The sequence below is a fragment of the Mchenga conophoros genome, linkage group LG3, assembly GCF_057382185.1.
Source record: "Mchenga conophoros isolate Kocher_MC1m ecotype Shallow Benthic linkage group LG3, M_conophoros_male_GT1.1, whole genome shotgun sequence".
Classification (NCBI taxonomy): domain Eukaryota; kingdom Metazoa; phylum Chordata; class Actinopteri; order Cichliformes; family Cichlidae; genus Mchenga; species Mchenga conophoros.
Genome location: NC_140528.1, coordinates 43,922,585 through 43,946,111, shown reverse-complemented (window position 1 = coordinate 43,946,111; position 23,527 = coordinate 43,922,585). Strand labels below are relative to the sequence as shown.

At 39.3% G+C, this 23,527-nt stretch overlaps 2 protein-coding genes across 2 annotated transcripts; both read right to left on the bottom strand.

Annotated features, from left to right (window-relative positions):
- Window positions 1–1,925: 1,925 nt before the first annotated feature.
- On the bottom strand, window positions 1,926–10,186 carry LOC146578867 (coxsackievirus and adenovirus receptor homolog). The gene is made up of 3 exons (XM_085269023.1): window positions 9,857–10,186; window positions 8,149–8,487; window positions 1,926–4,209 (listed from the first exon to the last, which is right to left on the bottom strand). Exons 1-3 carry the CDS (start codon window positions 9,927–9,929, stop codon window positions 3,971–3,973), a joined length of 651 nt encoding a protein of 216 aa, XP_085125149.1. The 5' UTR covers window positions 9,930–10,186; the 3' UTR covers window positions 1,926–3,970.
- A 1,604-nt stretch (window positions 10,187–11,790) lies between these two features.
- LOC146578866 (low affinity immunoglobulin gamma Fc region receptor III-A-like) lies at window positions 11,791–15,243 on the bottom strand. The gene is made up of 7 exons (XM_085268922.1): window positions 14,716–15,243; window positions 14,479–14,514; window positions 13,976–14,236; window positions 13,654–13,896; window positions 13,424–13,582; window positions 13,246–13,336; window positions 11,791–12,225 (listed from the first exon to the last, which is right to left on the bottom strand). The coding sequence occupies exons 1-6, from the start codon at window positions 14,738–14,740 to the stop codon at window positions 13,254–13,256; spliced, it is 807 nt and encodes a 268-aa protein (XP_085125048.1). The 5' UTR covers window positions 14,741–15,243; the 3' UTR covers window positions 11,791–12,225; window positions 13,246–13,253.
- Between the last annotated feature and the right edge of the window lie 8,284 nt (window positions 15,244–23,527).

Below are 23,527 nucleotides of genomic sequence, written 5' to 3'. Positions count from 1 at the left end.
CAATAGGTGAAGCGTTACTGGTCTTAAACACTGTTGTTCTGAAGAGATCTTGCAAAACTGGAACTGATTTTCTGAGCTGCATTCCTGTTTTTCAGTTAAGCCTGTTTGAGCACCACTCAGCATCAGTTTGGTTTCTGGTCAGACAACTTAAGCAGTGACGGTTTATAGATAAAGGCGCCTAATTTGTTAGTCAAACATCATTATGGTGCATATGTCATACTTCCTGTTCCTGTATCTCGGAGCCAGCTGGGATGTGACATAGATGTAAAGTGTTACCTAAGGCTTGCCCAGCTTAGTCGCCTTTATCGAATTCACAGTATGATCACTTTTGACCTACGTACAAGAATTGCCTCCGAATTCATGCTATTTAAGATAAGATACGATAAGTCTTTATTGTCATTGCACAGTTATACATAGTACAATAGTACAATGGAATTGGAAAACCACATCGGCACTGCGTACAACACAACACAGTAAACTAATTTCAGTTATGAAAAGAAGAAGAGTGTATTTATTGCACCTTGTTATTAATATTATTATTGTTACTAGGAAGCAGTCTCGACGTTATAATTTCCATTATAGCTTTAGGAAACAGACTGTTCTATTCTATTAAAGTGCAAGACTTCACAGCTTTAAATGTTCATTTGAAATATGACCTATTGCAAGTTCCTGTTTTATAGTTTAGTGAGATGCTCGTTTCTGCTCTTTCAGCATACCTCTTACACCTGTTAAGTTCACGTTGTTTGGTGCAACTGGAAAGGTTGATAAGGAAGTATGTCTATGTATGGTATGGCTGAAAACACACACGCATGCATCCACACACACACACTGAATACAGATAACGCTGTTGCTCAGATATGCCTGCTTAAGACTGTCATGTGTATTTGTAATTGCATATTCATGTATGACCGCTTGTTGACAATAACAGGGAGTCAGTTGAAGTTGGCTAAGGACAGGTGAAGAAAGGAAGGTGAACTTGGCCTTGACTGACTTCCCACGCGGCCCACGAGACAAAGAGCTCTGACTTGTGTCTTGTTTTTGCCGTGCAGTTGGTGGTCTTGTGTTCCAGTGGGGTTTTGTACTTTAACCCTTTAAAACCGATCGGAGCGGGCACGCTCTGTTTTGCATAACTATTTTAAAATCCCGGTAGCACTGCAACGGCGTAAGCTAGCACAAAAATTTTTTTTGCATATGAAACCGGAGGAGTTGTACTTACATCTTATGCCATCAGCTTGTCCTAGGTCACGGTTTCCTTCCACATATAGCTTTGCAAAAACTGCATAAAAAGCGCTTGCAGCAACAAAAACATAATATTCCAGAAACACTCTTTGCCGATCCGATCAGCTGTTCGTAACACTTCCTACATTGGAATAGACGTCAGCGCGAACTTTCACATGTCCGCTATGACCTGCCCAAAACCGGAAGTGACGTCATTTTCGCGGAAATGTATTTTTTACCATCAGGGCCTCATGAGCCTATACTGGTGTTTTTAAAAGTTATGTTTGACTTTATGACTTTCTGTGTCGTTTCTGGGATGCTTAGGACTCATATTGCACTGCTGGAAATAGTTTATTTTGATGCATATGCTGCTTTTTTGCAAATTTGCACTATAATATTTATTTTCGTTTTTCCTGCAGTATATAAAAATTGGTGTATTTCAAAAATAAAACTATGAAGACACTCAAAATAAATTTTCTGTGGTGGGAAACTATTTTGTGCAACTTTTTTGTATTTACAGTTTTGAGGGATAAGCCTCTTAAATTTCTCTAACTACAAATATATGTTAAAAAACAAAACGATTTTCAATTTTTTTGTAGTTTATTGCACTTTTTGCAATTTATGTAATTACGATACACTTAATGCAGACATATTAAAATCTGGGTTATAATGGTTGTATTGATGTATAGCAACTTGAAATGCTCCCAAAAATGGCTCCACAGCATGTAAAAATATAATATAAGCTCTGGCGGACTTGGTTCTATGGTAGGTCTTAAAGGGTTAATAAACCCAACAATGTGATTTCCTGAGGTCAGATGGCCCAGGAGGTTAGTGGGCATTAAGGCGTCTGGGAAGGGATCTCAGAACTGGATTATAGATAGCAGAGAGTCTGTTCTGTCTCTTTGTCTGTGAAGGTTCTCAGTCATCCAGGTCATCGTAGTCAAAAGAGCTTGCAAAGAAAAGTGTCTGGACTTCTTCAAGTTACTTGAAGACGTTTCACCTCTCATCCAAGAAGCTTCTTCAGTTCTAAGGTCAAATGGTGGGGAGTCCCAGATTTAAACCTACACATCATTTTAACAACTGTGGTCCGTGTGTTGGGACAAAACTTGGCCCGCAGATCTGTGTGTACACTGTCACACACACTTTCTATGTTTTCTAATGTCTATGTACCTTGCACTGGCCTTCACACTTGCATCCTCTTACTGAGCCCTCTTGTGACAATTTTACATCTAATTTACATTCAAGTTTGCAAGTTTAAATCAAATCCTTCTTCCTGTAAATGCAACAAAATTTTGCAGCCAATCAGGAAACAGCAACTTAGCTTGTAGCTAAAACAGAGAATACCAACTAAAAACAAAATCCACGAACAAAGAATTTGTAACAGTTTCTGTTTATAAGACTGTGACTGGCTCACTGATGGCTAATAATTTCTTTCTTTTTTTTTTTAATAAATTGCTGGTTGTTTTCCAGTGTGATGTTTTCCATATACATATGTCTATTTTTAAGTGAACACAATATTTTAACATATAGATATTTAGAAGTAATCTTTGAAAATTGCATGAAGTTCTCACTAACAGTGAATACTGTTAGTGAGTATTTTAACATGCTGCCAATAAAAGACTCAATGAAAATCTGTCCCATCCAGGCAGTTTTAAACCAAAACTCTAGACCTGGTCAGGAACAAGTTATATTAAGTGTTCAGCGTAACTTACAATGATGATTTATCCAGGTAAACAGAGATATACGTTGTACCTTGCTAAGCCATTGATCTGAGTTCGTTGTACACCCCTCCGCTCTAATTACACTCCCTGCAATTAAAAAACGAAACACTCAAAATAACAAAAAATCTTCTTGATAGTTTGTGTTTTTGTTTATTACATGTCAGCACGACTCCAGTCCAGCTCGAGCTTGTACTAACAGAATATACATAGTTAAGATCAATTAAAAGGTGACAGAGTGATGCTTAAAAATGCCATTATAAAAAGAACATTAAACATGACAAGTACACTCGAAACTTTACATGTTGCTGAAAAATAAAGTGATTAGATATATACATATATATATTACACTGTGATTAATGATGTGTCCGTGCTAATGATTTTGAAAACATACAAAAATACAAAATATTTGCATAGAAAAATAACACAGATTAAGGCTTCACAGGTTTAAACATACAGCGCTGGTCCTTTTTACTCTTGATATCAGCAACATGTCCTCTGATAATGAACCTGTGCTGACCTTTATTTCACTAAAATAAACTTATTTTGGTAGTGATTGATTAAAAAAAATGTGGTATGTGGGTTTAAACACTTTAGAAGAAGTAAACCACTGCCCCGTGCAGACGAGCTACAACAGTGACCTCTGTAATAAACTGAGATGTAGCAGCTTTGACAGCAGACTCTGAGGCTTTAGCCTTTTTGGCAGAACTGGACTGATGTCAGGGAAGGGGGCAGGCTGACTGGCTGTAGAGGTAATAAAAGTGAAGATCTTCAAATACTTAATAATGTGCGTAACAACCTGTATAATTTACAGGTCACAACCCATAACGACAGTTTGCCCACACTACTTCCTTTCCTCACTTGACAAGAGAATCTGATTCCTGAGAGTAACCTGTGCAGATATTTATTATTGTGGTTAAACTGAGCATTTTGAACCATCATAAATGGACAAAAACAAGACTAATGCAGCATGGATCTCTAGTAGTCTTACAAAGATGTTTTCATTGCTGTGCAACAGCAGGACCCACAGTCATTCAGGAGGAAAGAGGTAAGGATTCAGATCTGTTATTTAGTGCTTTTTCAGGACTTTTCATACATTTTTTTAGTCTTTTGTAGATAATTACAACAGCAGGTATAGCAAAAATAAAAAAAGTGATTGGCACACCAGTTATCAGTGAAAGATACCAATTACTCTTTCCTCCATCCTTCTCTACTCTGACCTTCTCTTCTCGAACCTTTTCTCCTCCATTCTCGGTGTCTTCATCCGTGAAACCTGCAGAGCAGAAAGAGTGTGCAGACAGAGTTAGCAGACACTCTAAAATATATCTTCAGGTCATTCAGAGGCTCTGGCAGCACATGGGTTAGCCTGCCTTTATTCATAATAACTCTGAGTACAGCCAACCTCACTCCTACTGAAAAAGCTATGATATATTTTGGTCATTGCTGGATAATGTGCTTTGGTAGTTTTGAAATAGTTTTTGAAACATCAGGCTTTCATTAAAAGATTAATTACTTTGGGATTCTCCTTCTTCCAAAAAGCTTTCTTAGTCATCAAGCTGAAGTAAACCAGAACCATCCTAGGAGGAAAAGATTTTGGTAGATCCAAAATTTACTTGATCTTTTAATTTGTTTTCATTTTTGTTGGAAGCCTAACATGTAGAATAATCTGAAAATCTGATAAGAAATAAATGAATGTGCAGCTGCACCAGTAATAACTGCTGAACAACACAGGAGCGTGATCACAACGTCTTTTAGAATAAGAGCAACACAAAAACATAAATTATACAAACTCACAGTTAATTAAGCTGTGTTAAAAATCAAGTGACCACAGAGAGGAAGACCAGGGCTTAATCGCCAAATACTGAATTTTGGGAATGTGTGGGTTAGAAAAAAAAGAAAAAAGAAAAATATGATACCAAAAACTGCCAAGGACATCATTTTGCCTCTACAGATGTGAATGTAAAACCACTACTGCTGCACACCAGGTTGCCTAGCAGCACAACTGTTTGCACACATTTTAAAGTGAACCAGAGCTAGCTAGATGTGGTTGATAAATAAATATATAGAGTACTGTATTTAGATAACAGCTGAATAATTACTGCCGGGCTGGCAATGGGATGTTGAGCCAGGGGAGAGTGTGAGAAATGTGTGAGAACCGAACAGGTTGCTGGCTGTGCTGCACAGCACAGACAGACCAGCATGTGGAGAACTTATCTGAGCAAATACAGAATGAAATCCAGAGCAGAGCATCGAAACAGCTTTCAGACCTGAGCAGGAGAGCTGAGGTGGTGAAGGTGCAGACTTAGGCAGAACAGTGTGGACTGCTCTACTTTACTATTATCACTTAGAATGTGTTTCTAATGTTTTTTTAAGCCACCTGTGACGTCACAGCCCCCAAAACAACCCTTAAATACTCATTTGTCCAATCTTACTTAAAATTGGATAAAAATTAACAATTGACTTTATTTCAGAAATAACATCTTTGCCATTACTTCTGTTACTGCTGCACTGCTATTAGGGCTGGGCTATATCACGGTAATACCGGTGTAATGTTGGGCAACGATAGGAAAATGACATATCGTGATAGAATATGGGTAAAACGCGCATGCGCAGTGCCTATGTTTACATACGCACATGGCGGCGACGCAGAATGAGAAGCGCGAAAGCGGATCGTTGAATGAAACGGATGAACCAGAATTGGTTTGTAAAAATGCTGCAACTTCAGTGGTGTGGAACTGCTTTAGCTTTCATCTGTCAGATACACAACAAAGCACTATTTTTGGTAGCGTATGCTAGCGGGCTGTCGTTATTACCGTGTTTTTTGGAAAACACGGCACACTTAAAATCAATCCCTTGATTTTTCTGAAAATCGACAGTGCCCCTTATAATCCTGTGTGCCTTATGTATGAATTCTGGTTGTGTTTACTGACCTCGAAACGATTTTATGTCGTACACGGTGCTCGAAAATCTGTCAAATGTTTAGCACGACTTTGCTAAACTATGAAGCTGCACCGCTTGATGGATTGTCGGAGCATTACGGCTTTCGTAGGCAGGAGCCTCGCGGAGTGATACAAACTGTGCTTCAACATAATATTAGCATATTGTGTGTGTATAAGCTTTTTTTAAGTTTTGTGGATATTATACATGGTTATGCTGAGGATATGTCGGCCAATTTCCACTGGAAATGCCTTTTGGTTAAACTGTCAGCAAGGATTTTGCATTTGCACTGTTAAATTTTTATATAACTTTAATGCAGATAAAAAACAGCTGCTTGTTTAAGTGAAAATACATTGATGTTTTTCTTTTTGCACTAATAAAGTTATGGAGTTGTAAAGTGTTTTGTCTAGTGTCAATTATATCGTCAGTTATATCGTTATCGCAAATTTTTAAATGTATATCGTGATAAATATTTTTGGTCATATCGCCCTGCTCTAATTGCTATCATTTGCCACCAGGAGGGGTCATGTTATTATCTGTAGACTGTCTGATCTCACCACAGCATCAATTATGGAATGTGCACAGGAACTGTAAAGGCTCTTTTAAAATGTATTCTGTTAATGTCTAATCTGGCCTTGCTGGTCTTGAGTGTAATCTTCATTTGCACCTTGTTGTAAACACTTCTATTTCCAACCATAAAGGCTTGCCTTCATTGCAGAACTTGACATTGAGATTGCTGTCTCTCCTTGAGAGACGGGCCAAGGCTTTTTTTTTCTTTTTTAAAAACAATTGAAATAATTCTGTCATCATCTACTTTAGTCGTGCCTCAAGACACTTCACCCGTTGCCTACTGGTGGTGGTCAGAGGGCCCGGTGGCGCCAGTGTCCGGCAGCCTCGCCTCTGTCAGTGCGCCCCAGGGTGGCTGTGGCTGCAATGTAGCTTGCCATCGCCAGTGTGTGAATGTGTGTGTGAATGGGTGGATGACTGGATGTGTAAAACGCTTTGGGGTCCTTAGGGACTAGTAAAGCGCTATACAAATACAGGCCGTTTACCATTTTACCATAGTTGTTTTCTGTGGTCTTTCAGGCCCTTTGGTGTTGCTGAACTGGTCAGTATAGGGCTGCGCGATATGACAATATATATCAGATGATTAAATTAAAATGTCTATCGCCTCATATCATTGGCTATCACTTGTTTAGTGGTGTCGCATAATATTGTTTACGGCAATATTTTTTCATTGTTTCGATGGTCACCATGTGGATGCAGGCACAGAGAATACCAGCATTACCAGTTAAGATGAGGCAGAACAAGGTAGCTCCAAACAGAAGGACCAGTCAAAACAAATGGAGGACTTATTCCTAAAGGCAAGAGGCTACCTCTGTAGCATGGACATGGTTTGGTTATGCAACATCTGACAGAAAACTGTACTATGAAATCTGTACTAAATTTTACCGCAAAACGGTCCGCACTACAGACTCAAAGACCACAAACCTCTTCTATCACCAGAATCACGTGAAAGAGTATGGAGAGAGTTTACCGATGAGAAGCAAAAAAGAGCCGTCAAGTGCTCAAAATAAACCTTAGACTCAAACGTTAGAACAGGCTTTTCCCCGCAGCACGCCGTGTAATAAATACAAAGAAAATGGCAGCCGTTACAACTTATGTCTAAAAATGTATCGTTTCATGCATCGGTCAAAACACTCGACTCCAGGTAAACAACGCCCAGCTGTGTTCAATGAATTTTCAGAAAAAGCACTATTTTGTGATATATATCGTTATTGGGATGAGAACTGTTTGTATTGAGATGAGACTTTGGTCATATCTCACAGCCCGAGGTCAGTACATTCATTCTTTGTAACAATGCACCAGATTTTCATTTATGTCACTCCTAAAGTTTATGCTCTCTCTCTCCGATTGGTTTACGTGAACTTTTAAGCCCAGTTATTGGCTCCCTCACATCTTTGTAGCATCTTTCGGGCTTCCTATTTAAGGTCAAAGTGAAAAACTATAAAATACACATCGAACACTTTGAATCAAGTTTAGGAATCATGTATGAATAACAGCACTTTCTGAATTTAAAGCTGAAGTTAAATGCAATGTGTTGGTGTACAGATAAAAAAACAAAAAAAATCTGTTGAAACTTTAGATCCCCATCATGCAAAAACAAACAATGGAAGTGGGAAATAACTTAATAGCACCAACCACAACAATAACATCACATCTGCAAAATGTAAAACTTCCTATGGAAGAAACTGTAACACTTCCACAAACTCACCTGAGGATTTGACTGTGAGCTTGATGGAGTGCTTGAACTCACTTTGGACGCCCTTACTTCTTCTGGTTGTAATGCGACACTCATATGTTCCTGCATCCCTGATGCTGACATTCCTTAGAATCACTGAACAGTCTCCATCTTTCATTGATGGATCTCTCAGCTTCACTCGGCCTTTATAGAACGAGTGCTGGTAGTTTTCATATAGACGCTGGTTTCTGTAGAAGAATACATAGACATCGGACTTAAGCTCAGGTTTGCTCCACTGCAACAGGGTGATCTCCACATCTCCGGGACCCTGACACTGAAGAATGGCATCTTCTCCAGGACTCGCAGTTACCTCTGAGTGACATAAACACAAAATTCACTGTTTACTATGAGTAACAAACGGAGAATACAGATGAAAAAAAATAACCATACAAGTAAAATTAGTATTGTAATTATTATTATTTATTTTCCGGCTCCTTTTTAAAATGACCTTCAACGAACTTTTGTGTATCCTTTATTTATCCATCCAGGTAAAAAGTCTCCCTGTGATTACATATGCATTTCAAGAGAGATGTGTTTGAGAGGGCAGCAGAAACTGCAACAAAAACATTTCTATCAAGATATTTGACGTGTCAAATAAGACTGTATCTACTCTCTGAGTCATAAAGGCTCTTGCAAATCAGGTAATTTCTATATTTTATGTATAACAAGACTGCTGGCTGTTCTGAGCAGCAGGGGAGCTGTAGCTAAACTGAACTGAGTCCAGAGTGAAATCCGACAGTCTTCAGGCCTGAGGAGCGGAGCTGGGCAGTGCGGACACTGGATGAGAGGCTGCGGGCTTGGTGATCAGAAGCAGAAGTGGACGTGATGATAAACTTTGATTACTCGGATGTTTTACAGTAAAAGATGTATAATCTGTTTCTTATATTTTTGTAGCCAGGGTCATAAATCACATATTGTTATTACACAAAATGTATTGTAAACCCCAAACTGTTCCTGGTATAGCTGACTTTTAGGACCTGCAAGCCTGTAGTTATCTTCATTATTAGTTAGAGCCCCTCTTCATCCTTTTCTTCTTCTTTGGTACAACCCTATAAATTTGGGGTACCCCTACGGCCTCTCCCCTTTTCTATAATTCCCCTGTAGGAGAGGTCTATGTCATTTCTTTTCCGAGATTAATTATATCTTTATCCACTCTGATGTTTCTGATTGTGCGTTGTTAATTATTGTAGTAATCGTGTGTGTGTTAATGCTAGCATGAGTAGATAATTCCTGGTAGCTTTGAAGGTGTAGTGGGTTGAGCTAACTCTCATCCCAAGTGTTTGTATTGGGTATAGGAGCTGGAGCGGGCAAGTTGTTTCCGTGGAAGTCTTTCTTTTTGCCTTTCATTGTCAGGCACAGTGCAGGAACACACGGTTACATCAGCTGAGCAGTCTGTTTTAAAATGTAAGCAATAAACTGTTGCTAACGCGGGCTTGGTGGGGCTTCTTCGACTTTCCAAGTTTGAGAGTTCATTAAAGATGATAAATCCGACTTATGATTTTATCTGGAGTTTGCCCAACACTGTCGGAGAAACCCTGCAGTCATATATGTTAAATGTAGACAGGGCTGAGATATCGGCTGGGTTTAAAGGCACCGTTATGGCGTAGAGAGAAAGTTAGATACGTGCAATATGAGACCTGTGAGGATCCTTTAAAACAACCCATCCCCTGCTGTAACTCACCTTGATCCAGAGGAGCCGCAAAGGGCACAAAATAAAAGAAAAAAAGTGCAATGTTAGCAACAACAATCCTCATAGCAAAGAGGCGGAAGCGGAGCTCGTTGACGGCGACGACGTAGGCGTGGCTGTGGGGTTGGGAGGACCCCAAAAAGACAATGAACTCCAGTCCACATTTAAAATGGCATTTATCAATTTACAAAACTAAATAAAATCAAAAACTTAAGAAAAAAATGGCACCACTTTAGCGGGAGGCAATTCACACTGCATACGACCGATCCCACGCAAAAAAGTTGATAAATTGTTCGGAAAATCACACACAGCTTAACAGGCGGTCCGAACCTAGACCCGGAAGCTGTCCCATAAGGACCCAGCTACAAAAAGAAAAACAAACAAACAATAAAACAAAGGCAGAAGTATGATTTAAACATTGCGTTTCTTTCATTTAAACAAGCTATCTTCTATACGGTAGTTGTTTAATTGCAGATGCCAACTGGATGTGAGTTCAGGAGTTAAGCTATCCCACGTGATACCTAGCGCATTTTTCTGGCACTGATCCAATACTAAATAAAAACAGGGCCATTATTTCCAGTAACAATAGTGACACATACAGTTTGAACCTTTACATGCAGCTTATGTAGGGGTCAACAAAGCAATAACTACGGTAATGTTATTAAATAAAATAGACTGGGCAGTGAACGTCTGACGTTTTTGTTGTTGTTGATTTTCAAATAAAATAATTAAACATGTTTCAGTGGGTTGAATGAATTATTTGAATGTCTAAACTGATAGTAGTCATATCAGTAATATATTAACATGATGCTGAAAATCCAACATGACTGAAACATTACTTTCACCAGTGACCACGTGCACTACCTGATTATTCTGTCCTTCTCTGAAAAGGATTGTGACAGTGACCACTGTGCTCAGGATCTGGGTTTGTCTCGCGATTTCTTTCCTCCTCTCTTTGTTTCTTTTGCTGCTTGTTTTGGGACAACGTTTTTTTTTTCATCGACTTTTATGTCTTCAAATAAGCTAGTAATGTCACAGAAGAGAATTTTACAGCAGTGCATCTGAATTACAGGGGCAGCATTCATACCAGCATGATATCAATATTTGGATTGGCCAGAGGATCCCTAGTAAACACTGCAACTCCAGAGTGCAGACAGATGAGAGTTGGAGGCAAGTTGCAGTACACATGCAAAGATACAAACAACTGCATCAGAGAAAGCTGAGAAAAGACAGAGGTGAAAAATAATGAAGAAAGGGTATTCTGCAAAAAGGAAAGCGAAAAGCAAAAATAGAGGATTTCATGGGTAAATGATGACACCGCAGATGCAACTGGCTGGTGTCCAAGCAGATACAACTATTTCAAAGCAATTTTAATACCCGACACGGTTTCCCAGGTCTGACCTCCACACGCAACAGTGAAACAGTTTTCTCAGTAATGGAAATACTAAAAATTAAATATTGTTTCAAGCTCAACAATAACCACCTTCACATGTGTATGAGAATGGTCCTGACTCCATGCAAGCACAGGTTTAAAATGCTGGCAGAACAAGCTGGTGTTTAATTCTCTGTCCGAGGAATAAAAAATAGGGGGAGTTGAATAAAAGAGGGGAAGAAAGTGAGCCTGTAAAACTCTAAAACAAATTATCAAGATGTGTTGAGATGTATTATCTGTAAAATTGTTCAGTCAAGATGTGAAACAGAAAAGGGGGAAATGGGAGCTTCTCCTCATTTTATTTTTTTTCTTGACTTGTGCTTCAAGAAATTTCTTCTAAGTGGAACTGTTTAAATTTTACCCTTGATGTGTTTTGGCTATTGCCTTTATGTATAAACCAAAAGGCAACTTTAACAAATCTTATTAAAATATTGTAATAAGTTTTTAGAATAAGGACATCGACCAGTGTGGAAAAATATCACATTTATTAAACAAGATTTATAAAGTCTTTAATGTTGAACATTTTTTTAAGGAGAATTTGTACAGTAAAGCAACCACAATTAGAAATAAAAAAGCAGTTAGAATGAAATACATTGTTGATTAATATCATGTGTACAAACAACCCTGTACATGATTGTCTTTTCTCAGTTAGTTTGTATATTGTGTTTTGTATATCAGTCTTGGGTAAATGTGGGAAAGGAGGGTCTAGTCTGGGACTCTTACTGGACGCGTGGATGAGGATTCCGACCCTGACCATGGCATAATCTCCAACACCCTGAGCCTCTATGATCAAGAGGGAGGATGAGAATTAGTAAGTGTCAGGGGGGGGGGGGGGGGGGGGGTTCTGTGAAGGTTCTCAGTCATCCAGGTCATCGTAGAAGAAGTCCAGACGGTTTTCTTTCCAAGCTCCTTAGACAATTGGCCCATAATTCTGCAGTGGAAGAAAAAATAGTACATAGAGTTCAGTTGTTGTTTTTTTACATATAAGAATCTGAAAAATGTTTCTGCATTTGTATTCAGACCACCTGAGTCAATAATTTGTAGGCAGCATTTTGCAAGGTCAAGACGTTAAATCTGACCAGAGAACCTTCTTTGACATGTTTGCTGTCTCCACTATGTGGCTTGTCAAAAGCGGCAAATAGGAAATATGGATTTCAGTTTGTAGAATATTCAAATGTGCACTCATATATGCAACGTGTGTGGACTTGTGTGCATGCATGTGCGTCTTAAATGTCCTGCAGTGAGACATCAGCCGTGTTGGTTAAAGCCTTTTTACCAGAAAACAGGAAACTGGGCTACAGACCTGTTAGTTTCTTTTACTGTCAGGCTGAAAAAAAACCCAGTAAAGAATAAACAGAACACCCACTGCTAACTGTCATTAAAAAAGCCAAATACAGGAACAAAACTGTATAAACTGTATATACTTAAAAAAACAGGTGCATTTTGCAATGACCGACAACAGTCATAATCTTAATCAAGTTCTCTGCTAGTGGTAAAAATCACTGTAGATGCTGACAACAAGTTTCTTTGTGTCATCAGATAAAGGGGCTTTGGCTCTGCACTTTACTGGAGTCCATTCATGAGCTGAAAGTGTGGCTCCAGACAGAGCTACACTATTTGTGAAGTGAAACCCTTAAAATAAAAAACAAAAACAAATAAATACTGTTATTTTATTGAGCAAATATCTGTTGCTGTTTTTTTATTGACAGCAAAGCAAGGAAATGTGTGGGAAGCAAAATGCAACATCTGCACCAGTGAAGAACTTCTTCTGAACTTAGCATAAGACATTTGACTGAAGAGTAGGAAACAGTGCATACTGCTTTTAAATCACTTGGCAGCGCTGATAAAACAAACAAAATGTTTGCATTAGTAAACAGTGTATTGCAGATTTCATTGGTTAACCACGGTGATGTGACATCCACCTTCTGACTGAATGAACAGGAACTCTTACTGTGCAACTCAGAAGTGATGCTCAGTGGTCACCTCCACGATGTTATCAAAGTCCTCAGTCTGTCTCTGCTCAGCTTGGGTCGGCAGGGATGCTAGCATAGAGAGGAGGTAAGATGAGCCATTTCTAATAGAAACAAAAGAAACTGATGAAAAAAATCAGAGGAGACTCGGAGTGTTACCTTTGGCTCTGTGTCGATATAAAGACACCATGAGCAGAGTGGAGATGAAGTATGGACAAATTACCACCAGGTGAGAGACAACGCTGAACACAAGGTTGAGGGAGGTGGGGTCAGGAGGTGGTGCTGAGGATGGGTGTAGGATTGTGTTTGCAGGCCTATCTGCAGAGAGAATCCCACCTGTTCAGGTGAATTTGTAGGTGAAATGGTAAAATGTGAGTGAAGCTCCTCACCTGTGACAGTGATCCAGCTGGATGGAGACTCTCCATGACCGCTGATGTCACACATATAGAGACCTTCATCAGACCTGGAAACATGCTGGATGGTCATGTGACCTGTCATCTCGTTGCCGATAAGGGAGCCATCTTTAAAAAAAGCAGCTGGGAGGCTGAAGGAATTCTTTTCTTCGCAGAGCAGAGTGACGTCATCTCCCTCCATCACAGGGAGGACAGGACTCTGCAGGATCACTGATCCACCTCAACACAGAGACAAACTACAGCATTTCATCCATTTACACACAGCTTCATCAACACTAACTCCACACACTCAGCTTACCAGTGACTGTCAGGTTAACCATGTTACTGATGCGACCCTCTCTGGACTCACACCAGTAAACTCCACTGTCCCACGGGAGGACACTGCTAATGTTACAGGAAGAATCAGCTGCTGCTCCCCACTCCTCACACTCAGCTCTGATTTCTCTGCTTGTGTTTCTCCTCAGAGTCCATCCAGCAGAGCTGTCGTCCTCCTCACAGCTCAGAGACACATAGTCGCCGTCAAACATCTGAGAGCTGCTGGGACTCACAGTCAGAAGAGCTGTGATGAAAATCTATATTAGTATATTTATATTATATTTTTCATAAACACTTAGGGCTGAAATAACATTCCTGGTGATCATCATTAACTATGTCAAACAACAGCACCTTCATCGTGATCAAACTTTAACAGAACTTTTGGGTTGAAAATATTCATTCATATTCACGAGAGTCAATAAATTTTAATCTTTAAAATGTGTCGTTTATTTCTGGTTTAAAATAGGACAAGAGAAGGTTACCGACCTTGGTTTGTGGTGTAGCTCAGCAGTGAGATCAGAACTAAAGAGAAATGAAACAGAGGTTGGTTTAGAGGTTTTACACAGTTTGATCGAGCTACAGACTCATGCAGAATTAGCAGAAAAAACAGGAAGTGATTCTCTCTTTGTTGTCTTCTACACAAACTCGATATTTATGTGGAGAAACAAAAGAAGTGGCATCTTTAGGCCTTTTCAAAGATGAAACCCATTACAGTATACTTACAAAGCAGAAGAAATGATTTCTCCATTCTGTCTTTTGTTGATACTGAATTAATTCTTCTTGCATCAGTTCACTCACATAAATCTAGAACCTCCTCCTCCTTCCTCTGTTACAGGGTGTTAGTTCATGTGGTTTCCCCCCTCATCATTATTATGAGAAAAGATTCTTTGGTTGCAATACATGAGGAAATACACTTTTAATATGAGGCAGTGATCAAAAAGATGAAAAAAGGAGAGAAAAATACACGGAAATGGTCAACAAAGCAAACCTTTGTGGAGAGAAAGACATCTACTCCAAATTTTACAACCAACGACGCTTTAGAAAGCACTGCAGCACTCAAGATGCAGGCTTGTGGGGAACAGAAACGAGGTAGGAACAGGCAGCAGAAGCAGATTTAAGATGAAAAATGAATTTAGTGCTGACGTTTGGGGAGCTGCATCTACCATCATCAGTTAATATTACATATTTAAATAAATATGGGGCCATCTGCTGCGACCAGTTGGGGTGAGAAAAGGAAGACAGGATAAAGACGTGTTGTGGAAGAGAGACAGAGATTAATATGCACCCATGCATGTGTACACACACACACACACACACACACACACACACACACACACACACACACACCTTGGGTTCCCTGGCAACCGTTACGGGAACTTAAGAACTAACCCCACCTGAGAATTAAGTTAGACTTTCAGCAGAAAATATCATCCTGGATGACCACGGGATCTTCAAACTGTGCTGTATCCAGGACTGATGACATCAAATCCTACTTTCAACAGTTCTTGAGTCCATCAAAACCATAGTGTTAAACTTGACCAATTTCGAGGGGACACAAACTTACAAAGACGATTGGAAAGAGGTAACCCAGAAAAGACACCAAAGCATACATGAGTCTTTGGATGCTGAGTGCTGAGTATACATCCAGAAATGAATTTAATAGCAGTTTATGGGATGCAGATTTTAGTCAGACAATTTTTCAATGCAGAATGTCACTCGAGAAATTTTGCCTCCCTTTTTTGAACCATGATACAAGACCAGTCTGCCCTCAACAAGACAAGTGTGCGGGGTGACAGCAACTCATCTACAACCTCCAAATGTCACTGTAGATGAGCATCTGGTGGCTTTTAGAGGAGACTGCCCTTTCAAACAGTATACAACAAGCAAGCAGTCTAACTATGACATAAAGATATGGGCATCATGTGATGCCCTCACAAGACAAGCTTGGAAAATACACGTTTATACCTGCAGACAGAGTTCCTGAAAATAACCAAGTGATGTTTGTGGTTCTGGAGATGATTGCAGACATCAGGGGACATGAGATAATAATTTCTTCATCTCCTCAAGTTAGGAGCTGTGTCAAAACTAGAAGTCTTAATGTTCACAAAAATCGCTGAACACAAAATGAACACAATATGAGGATTAATAAAATTCAAAGGCAGCAAAATGTAAATGGAATTGAAGAAACAGAATAAGCTTAAATTGTAAATATTTTTTTTAATTTAAACATCAAGTGAAAAACTAGGTGTCATGTAGATCTGTTTCAAAAGACACAGTTTTCATGCTTCATGGTTCTTTAAATATCAGATAAAACAAATAACAAGTACACAAAAAACTGAGACTTGGTCCCAGGCCAGTGTTTCCTCTACTGACTGGATCCTCCTTCCCTCCATCCTCCTTCCCTCCATCCTCTGTGTCTCCTCCTGTCTGATCTGCAGGTGAGAAACAGGTGTGAGGTGTCAGCTGTCAGGTAGGTGATGAGTGAAGAACAGAACAGAATCCATTTCCTCTTCAAACTGCTGTCAGACACTTGCTATGTCCCAATTCAGAGGCTGCATTTTAATCCCGATTACGTCACAGCCAGGTGATGAAGGCTGTCCCAATTCAAAGACTCCTCGAAATGCGTCCTTCTTTTCCGTGGATTTGAAGGATGGGTCAGATGTGTCCTTCGTGGTCCAGTTTCCAGCAATGGTGGCAGCTACTTAGTTGTATTACTCTTATCAATACTTTACTAGTTAAATTATTATTTATAATATTTTATAATAATATAAAAAAACTTTTCAATTGTGGCAATGTGGGAGGAGTGGGCTGGTGAGTTTGAAATATTATTCTTTCTGGGTCACAAAATAAACTTTTAACATATTTTCCGGCTAGAATGTAGCTGTGTAAACTTCAAATATCTGCTTGGTTTATCAAGACATCACGTATTTGCAACAGTGCTCCGACACTTTCGGAGACGTCTGTTACCCACCCGCTCGATAGCTCACTGGGAGCTCAAGGCTAACTAGAGCCGGCAAGGACAGCGACTTCCCGGAATATTGTATTCAAACCCCCCCCCCACGTTCTTTCGATACTCAGGTCAAACATGATACATAAGCAGTGTTGGGGAGTAACGGAATACATGTACCGCCGTTACGTATTTAAAATACAAAATATGAGTAACTGTATTCCGTTACAGTTACCGTTTAAAAAGGTGGTATTCAGAATACAGTTACTTTGTTGAAATAAATGGATTACACTGCGGTACTTTCCTGTTTCATTTTGTCGCGGGTCAGGACTGTTTGGGTTTTGTTTGACAGCTACGTGCTGTTGTTCCAGGCGGCAGCGTTACGGTTGCCATGTTTACAGGGCGACGCTCTCTCTCTCTCTGCGACTGTGTGTTTCCTGGGTGAGAGAGCGCCTTTTCGTTGTTGTTGTTGTTGTGCTAAGCTAACAGGCAGAATGCTACAGGCATAGCTCTAAAGAATGTAGCATCATGGGCAGTGTAGTCCGTGTTGCAGGGAGAATGGACTGCCATACACGTTATGGGTCTGTGAGCACGAGGAGGGAGAAAAAGGGGAGTGGAAAGGTACGAGTTGTCATCGAGGAAAAACGGGAGCTGGAAGCATGTAAATATAATAATAACCACTTCAGCCAAGAAGAGTGCCTGACGAGCCCAGTTGTAAGTAAGCTATTAAGACTCGACTGTACACCGTGTTCGTGTTTTCCTCCGAAAACAATAAGTTCCGTTGGAGCAGTCTTTCAACGCCTCTCTCTGTCTCTCGCAAGAAAAGTTGACCCACACAACAAAGTAAAGCTATTTTTCAGCTAAGAGCCGACAGGGACCCCGCCATATTAGTCAGAGGTCCCTTTACTACAGTACGGAGTCGCGGACCTTCAGTAATAGTAATAAATCACCCAGCAATAGTACATTCACGTTGTTGTAAAAAGCATGATAATATATTAAGTAACCCAAAGTATTCAGAATACGTTACTGTCATTGAGTAACGTAACGGAATACGTTACAGAATACATTTTGGGGCATGTATTCTGTATTCTGTAATGGAATACATTTTAAAAGTAACCTTCCCAACACTGTACATAAGTGACTTAGATAACTTAAAAATGTTATTGCTTGGCTTTCTGTGTTTTATTTGTTCCTGACTAAATCGGTTTGGCTGAGATTAAAGTTTTCACTCAGCTGATTAAAAAGAAGTGTGAGGTGGTTGAGAATTTACTCCAATGTCCTGTTATATTTTAGATAAGGAGCAGACAGCTGAGTTTATTAAAGTCCAACTATGACGCAAATGTTAAGGCTTGGCCGTCCAGCCTCCTCGGTCTTTGGAGGACCTGGCCCACGTAGGCATTATATTACATTACATAAATCATTATCTACTGCACTCTGATCACATCACTCAGACCAGCTGCTTTCTACAAAGTCTCATCAACAACATCTTTAGAAACAAACATCAACAACCAGGAAGCAGCTTCACCTCTGATCACACTAACACTCAACTCTACTCACTCACCTGGAGGATCAACAACACTCAGGTAGATGATTTTGAGCTCCCACGAGTGTATTTCTCCCATTAAGACTCGACACTCATATGTTCCACTATCAGCAGTTGTCACATTGTTCAGAATCAAAGACACGTCTCCGTCCTTCATCTGTCTGTCCTGCAGATCCACCCTGTTCTTAAAAGATGGATGCTGGTTGTCTGGAGCAAACTGCCCATCCCGGTACACAACAACATGTTGTGTCCCCAGATCAGCTCTGCTCCACTCAAGAATTAAATTGTTGTTGTTCGAAGCTCGACATGGCAGAGTGACGTTCTGTCCAGACTTGGCTGTGATGATGTTTGGGTCTAAAAGAGAAACCAAGAGAGCAGCGAGGTTAAAGGAATCAAACACACAATGCAGCCTTGCATTAGTAAGGTATAACCTAATAATAGCAGCCTATACTGTTTTCTTTGGTTAACTATAATTTTTATTTATAATGGTGAAGAACAGTTAAAACTGTCCTTCTGTCTGGACGTTTCTTTCCTGTCCTGTTTGTTTTCTACACCTGTTGCTGCCTGCCAATGAAGCCTGTGTAAGCCATAAAGACCTGCTCGCTGTCCCTGCTGACGATTTGTTCGAGACTGTCGAGTCTTTGCGTCCCAAGGACGATGCATATGTAGCAAAGAAATATGATTCTATTTACCAAAAAGAACAAGTAGCATGGACGGAGAAATGTTTTAAAAACAGTAAAGGCACAGTGGTGGTTTTATCATTGTGAAGAAGAGTCTATAACAGATGAACTGAATGAAATCCTGGCAGGGAATACAGCAAAGACGAGCCATGTGACGCTGTCTGATCATTTTATTCCTGTCTTCAGAACAGAAATGCACTTCAGTCTACAAGTGGGGCAGAGCTAGCTCAGCAGGTAGGGTGTTCCCCCGTAATCACAAGGCTGGGGGTTCAAATCCACCAAACAGCTACCCTGAGGTATCCCTGAGAAAGGTACCGTGTCTACACACTGCTCCCCAGAGGACTAATTTCCTACGGGATTAATAAAGTATGCATAATTACGCAAGTTGTGGAACCGAGTTACATAAATACTCTTCCTATCTTGAGGAAGAGCATCAGAAGGAAACAGTGTAGTTTCTAATAGCTAAATCTCACCTCCAGAGACAAACACGACGAAGCCGACAAACAGCAAAGCCGAGCAGAGCAATGACATTTCCATGTTATCAACTCCTGCTGATCTTTCGGATGTTGTTTTTCATAAATAACAGAGCCTCAGTTCAAAAAAGTGTAGATTATTTTATTTAAAGTTTAAATGAACCCATCAGGTCATCAACGATTACAAGGGCCTTGAGCGACAGTGTCGCGTTAGAGTGACGTTCGGTGGGATGGGTTATGCAAAATAAATTAATCGTCATCGAAAGCAGGTCTGAAAGCTTAGCAGGTTCTATTCTTAAAAGATCTCCAGAGAAAAACGCAACATAATCTCACCTATCGACAATCAGCTACAAACTAAAGACCACCAAAGTACTTCAAAATTATGTCACTATATAAAAATGTATATTCCACTATGGAGGAGACAGCATTTAGCTCTAGCCTCCAGAAAACCTCAGATATTCTGGAGAACTTTGTAAACCTTTGCTTTATAGAGAGAGACAAAGAAGAAGGAGAAACAACTACTCAACATGTTAAAGATCAGCAGCTGCAAATGGTTTGCAGGGAAGAGAACACATGTCTCCTAATGTGGCTATCAGCCATTTCCGTGTTTCTGTCTGCTAAGATTGTTTTAAATGTCTGAGGATATTTTAAGTAAACGACAGAACCCAAATTTAAAACCTGTATACATGAGATTACATTTAAGGTTTAATAAAGCTGAAAGTCACTGAGAGAATAGATCTCGGCCTTCAGCCTTTTGCTGTAATGCAACCCTTTACTCAAGGGGAAGTACCTCAGACTGATCAAAAGTAAGGGCACACTACAAAAAGATGTGATATATAAAGTAGGCCAAAGTTTTTAACAGGCTGTGTTCTTAAATAATCAAAAAGAAGATATTTAAAGTAACTTAACTCAATTTCTGTCATCCTGGATGGACTTTTAATTTTTAATTTTTTTTCCCAAAGACTATTAAAATGGGGCTGTCATGAGTCCTATGGAGATAGATTTTGCAGGACTTATGGGCCTAGTTGACTCCTCCGCTCCACTGACATGTGCAAACCTTAATGTTGAGGTTGACACATGTACATAGTTAGAATGATTGATGATTTTCTTTCTTTCTTTCTTTCTTTTTTCTTTAAACTTACCCAAACACCACCACTCTATAACTTTGATTGTCCAACCAGCCAACACCAAGCAACACCGAGCTTAACGCCTGTTTAGCATTGGTGGATGTTTACAGGTTGTATAAAACTGAATATAAAACATCTTTCACCTCAAAGTCTGAAAGTGACTTTAGGAAAAGCAGAAGGTCATTTGGAAACACCTACCATTGTTTTGAAGAATGTCTTAATTCCTCCAAAACTATTTGAAACATGAAGAAGTTTCCACTGTTCTTTTCCAACCGGTAAAAGGTAAGAAGCAGCTCCAGCACCACTCAGCAGACTGCTACAGCCTGCAGTTCAGAATGTTCTGATCAAACTGATATGTAAATGCATATCTATAAAGGTTTTGTGTCAGCTTTGTGTGGTGAGTCTCTCTGACTGGTTGAAAATAACTGATAACATCAGTATAACTGCCAGACTTCCTGCACTAGTTTATAGCTTAGTAAGCTGGTGCTCATGATGCTGACTTTCAGTTTTAACATTTTTGGTACCGTCTGAGTCACATTCATGTGACTGTTTGCTCGAGTGCAAATTGTATTTGAGCTGGAATTGGTCTAAACACAAACAAAAAAACAAAAAACAAAACAAACAAACAAACACTGAGCTAGTGTGCACTAAACTCCTACACATAGAACCCTTCCATCTTATCTGAAAGACCTCAAAGTCAGTCACCGCATTAGAGCACTTCGCTCTCGCTCTGCAGGCCTACTTGTTGTTCCTAGAGTATTTAAAAGTAGAATGGGAGGGAGAGCCTTCAGTTTTCAGGCCCCTCTTCTGTGGAACCAGCTTCTAGTTTGGATTTGGGAGACAGACACTATCTCTACTCTTAAGATTAGGCTTCAAACCTCCTTTTTTGATAAAGCATATAGTTAGGGCTGGACCAGGTGACCCTGAATCCTCTTTTAGTTGCGATAGGTGTAGGCTGCTGGGGGATTTCCATGATGCACTTCATTACTCAATGTTTTTCAGCCACTGTGTGTTTATACACCTCTCTGGATTAATTATTATTAATCTCTCCTACAACGTGTCTTTTGTCCTGTCTTCCTCTCCCCACTCCCACCATTCACAGCAGGTAACCGCCCCTCTCTGAGCCTGGTTTTGCTGGAAGTTTCTTCATGCTAAAAAGGGAGGTTTTTTTCCTTTTCCTTTTTATTCTCAACAAATTCTTGCTCATAGAGTGTTATCTTATTGTTGGGGTTTTCTCTGTATTAATGTAGAGTATTTCAGTATCAGGAGCCTTGAGGCAACTATTGAACTGGTGCTGTATAAATAAAATAAAATTGAACCAAATTGAATAAAACTGACAATACAAGAGCTTTAAAGAGAGAGAGAAACGTGCCACTACGGGGTCAAACTGGAACACTCCCCTCCATAACTTAAAAACTTCTTTTATTGCTTTGATCACATATTACTTATTCCACATAATTTCTGAACCAAATGTTACAAAACAGAAGATTTAATCATTTTTGACATTTTGACTAATAAACACTGTTACAGAGAAAAAGTCTGAGGAGCAACAGAGAGATGCGAAGAATAATAATTGAATGAATACATGATGGTAACAGACAAACAAAAGCAGACAAATTTACCTTTCATTTGAGATTATGTTCCTAAGGTACAGGTTCACTATATGTCTCTTTCTTTCACACACTGAAAGAAAGAGACATATAGTAATAAAAATCGGGTGGGGAACATAATTAAATGGAACGTAAAGGAATAGATAAGAGCAGCACAGAACAGAGAGAGGTGTGTTTCACTTTCAACTAAGATTGAGTCTGTAGATTGTAATCAGTTGGCTGAAAGAAGACCTGCACAATAAAAGACTTGTAAAACCATTAAGAAGTTTGGCTAAAGTTATCATTTCCCCACTGTACATATAGGTACATTTATAACAGGAAGATTAGAATTCAGAAAAAGCCTCAAACATAATTACCAAGTCAGAGAAACATTACCACACAATATTAAAATTCCAAACAGTAGTAAAACTGTAAAACTTTGAACCAGCACAGCCACTTTTGCATATTTGTGACTCACTAAGAAAGCCATACATCGAGCACTGGCTAGGCTGCATCCATGAGTGTGCTGTAGCAGAATGTGTAAGTGCAAACAAGGAAGTGTTGTGCTTTACTGCTAAGAATGAATGAATGTCTGTATGTTGCTGAGAAGGAAAACAAGGTTTCCATCTTTTTCTGACGGCTATGTCGTGGTCACTAGTTTTCTGAATTATTATTTACTATTCATATTATACATGTATTCTACTTTTTATTATTAGAAAATGACACACTACATGATGTCATTTAATGCAAGAACTTAATTGAAGAATTTAATACATTATATTCTACAGTTAACATCACGAGGTTGATTATTAAATGTTTTTTGCTTTAAAAACTTGTTTTAGATGTCATGTACAAGAAACAGGAAGTATAGTGTTTCCAAGGATACAGTGAAACACAGTCAAGCCTCATTTTGTTATGCCCGTTTTTCATTCTGAAAAATTGTATCTGCTTAATTAACCAATAATTCAATTCAACTTAAATTTATTTCTACAGCGCCAAATAAAAACAACAGTCGTCTCAAGGCGCTTCATATTGTAAGGTAGATCCTACAATAGTTTCCGTATTGTTATTATTGAACATAATCACAATTATCACTAGATAACATTGATAAAAAAGAATAAGCAGATTCTCGAGTACTATTTCTGTCTGTTGTTACTTCTTGTATCAAAGTAATCC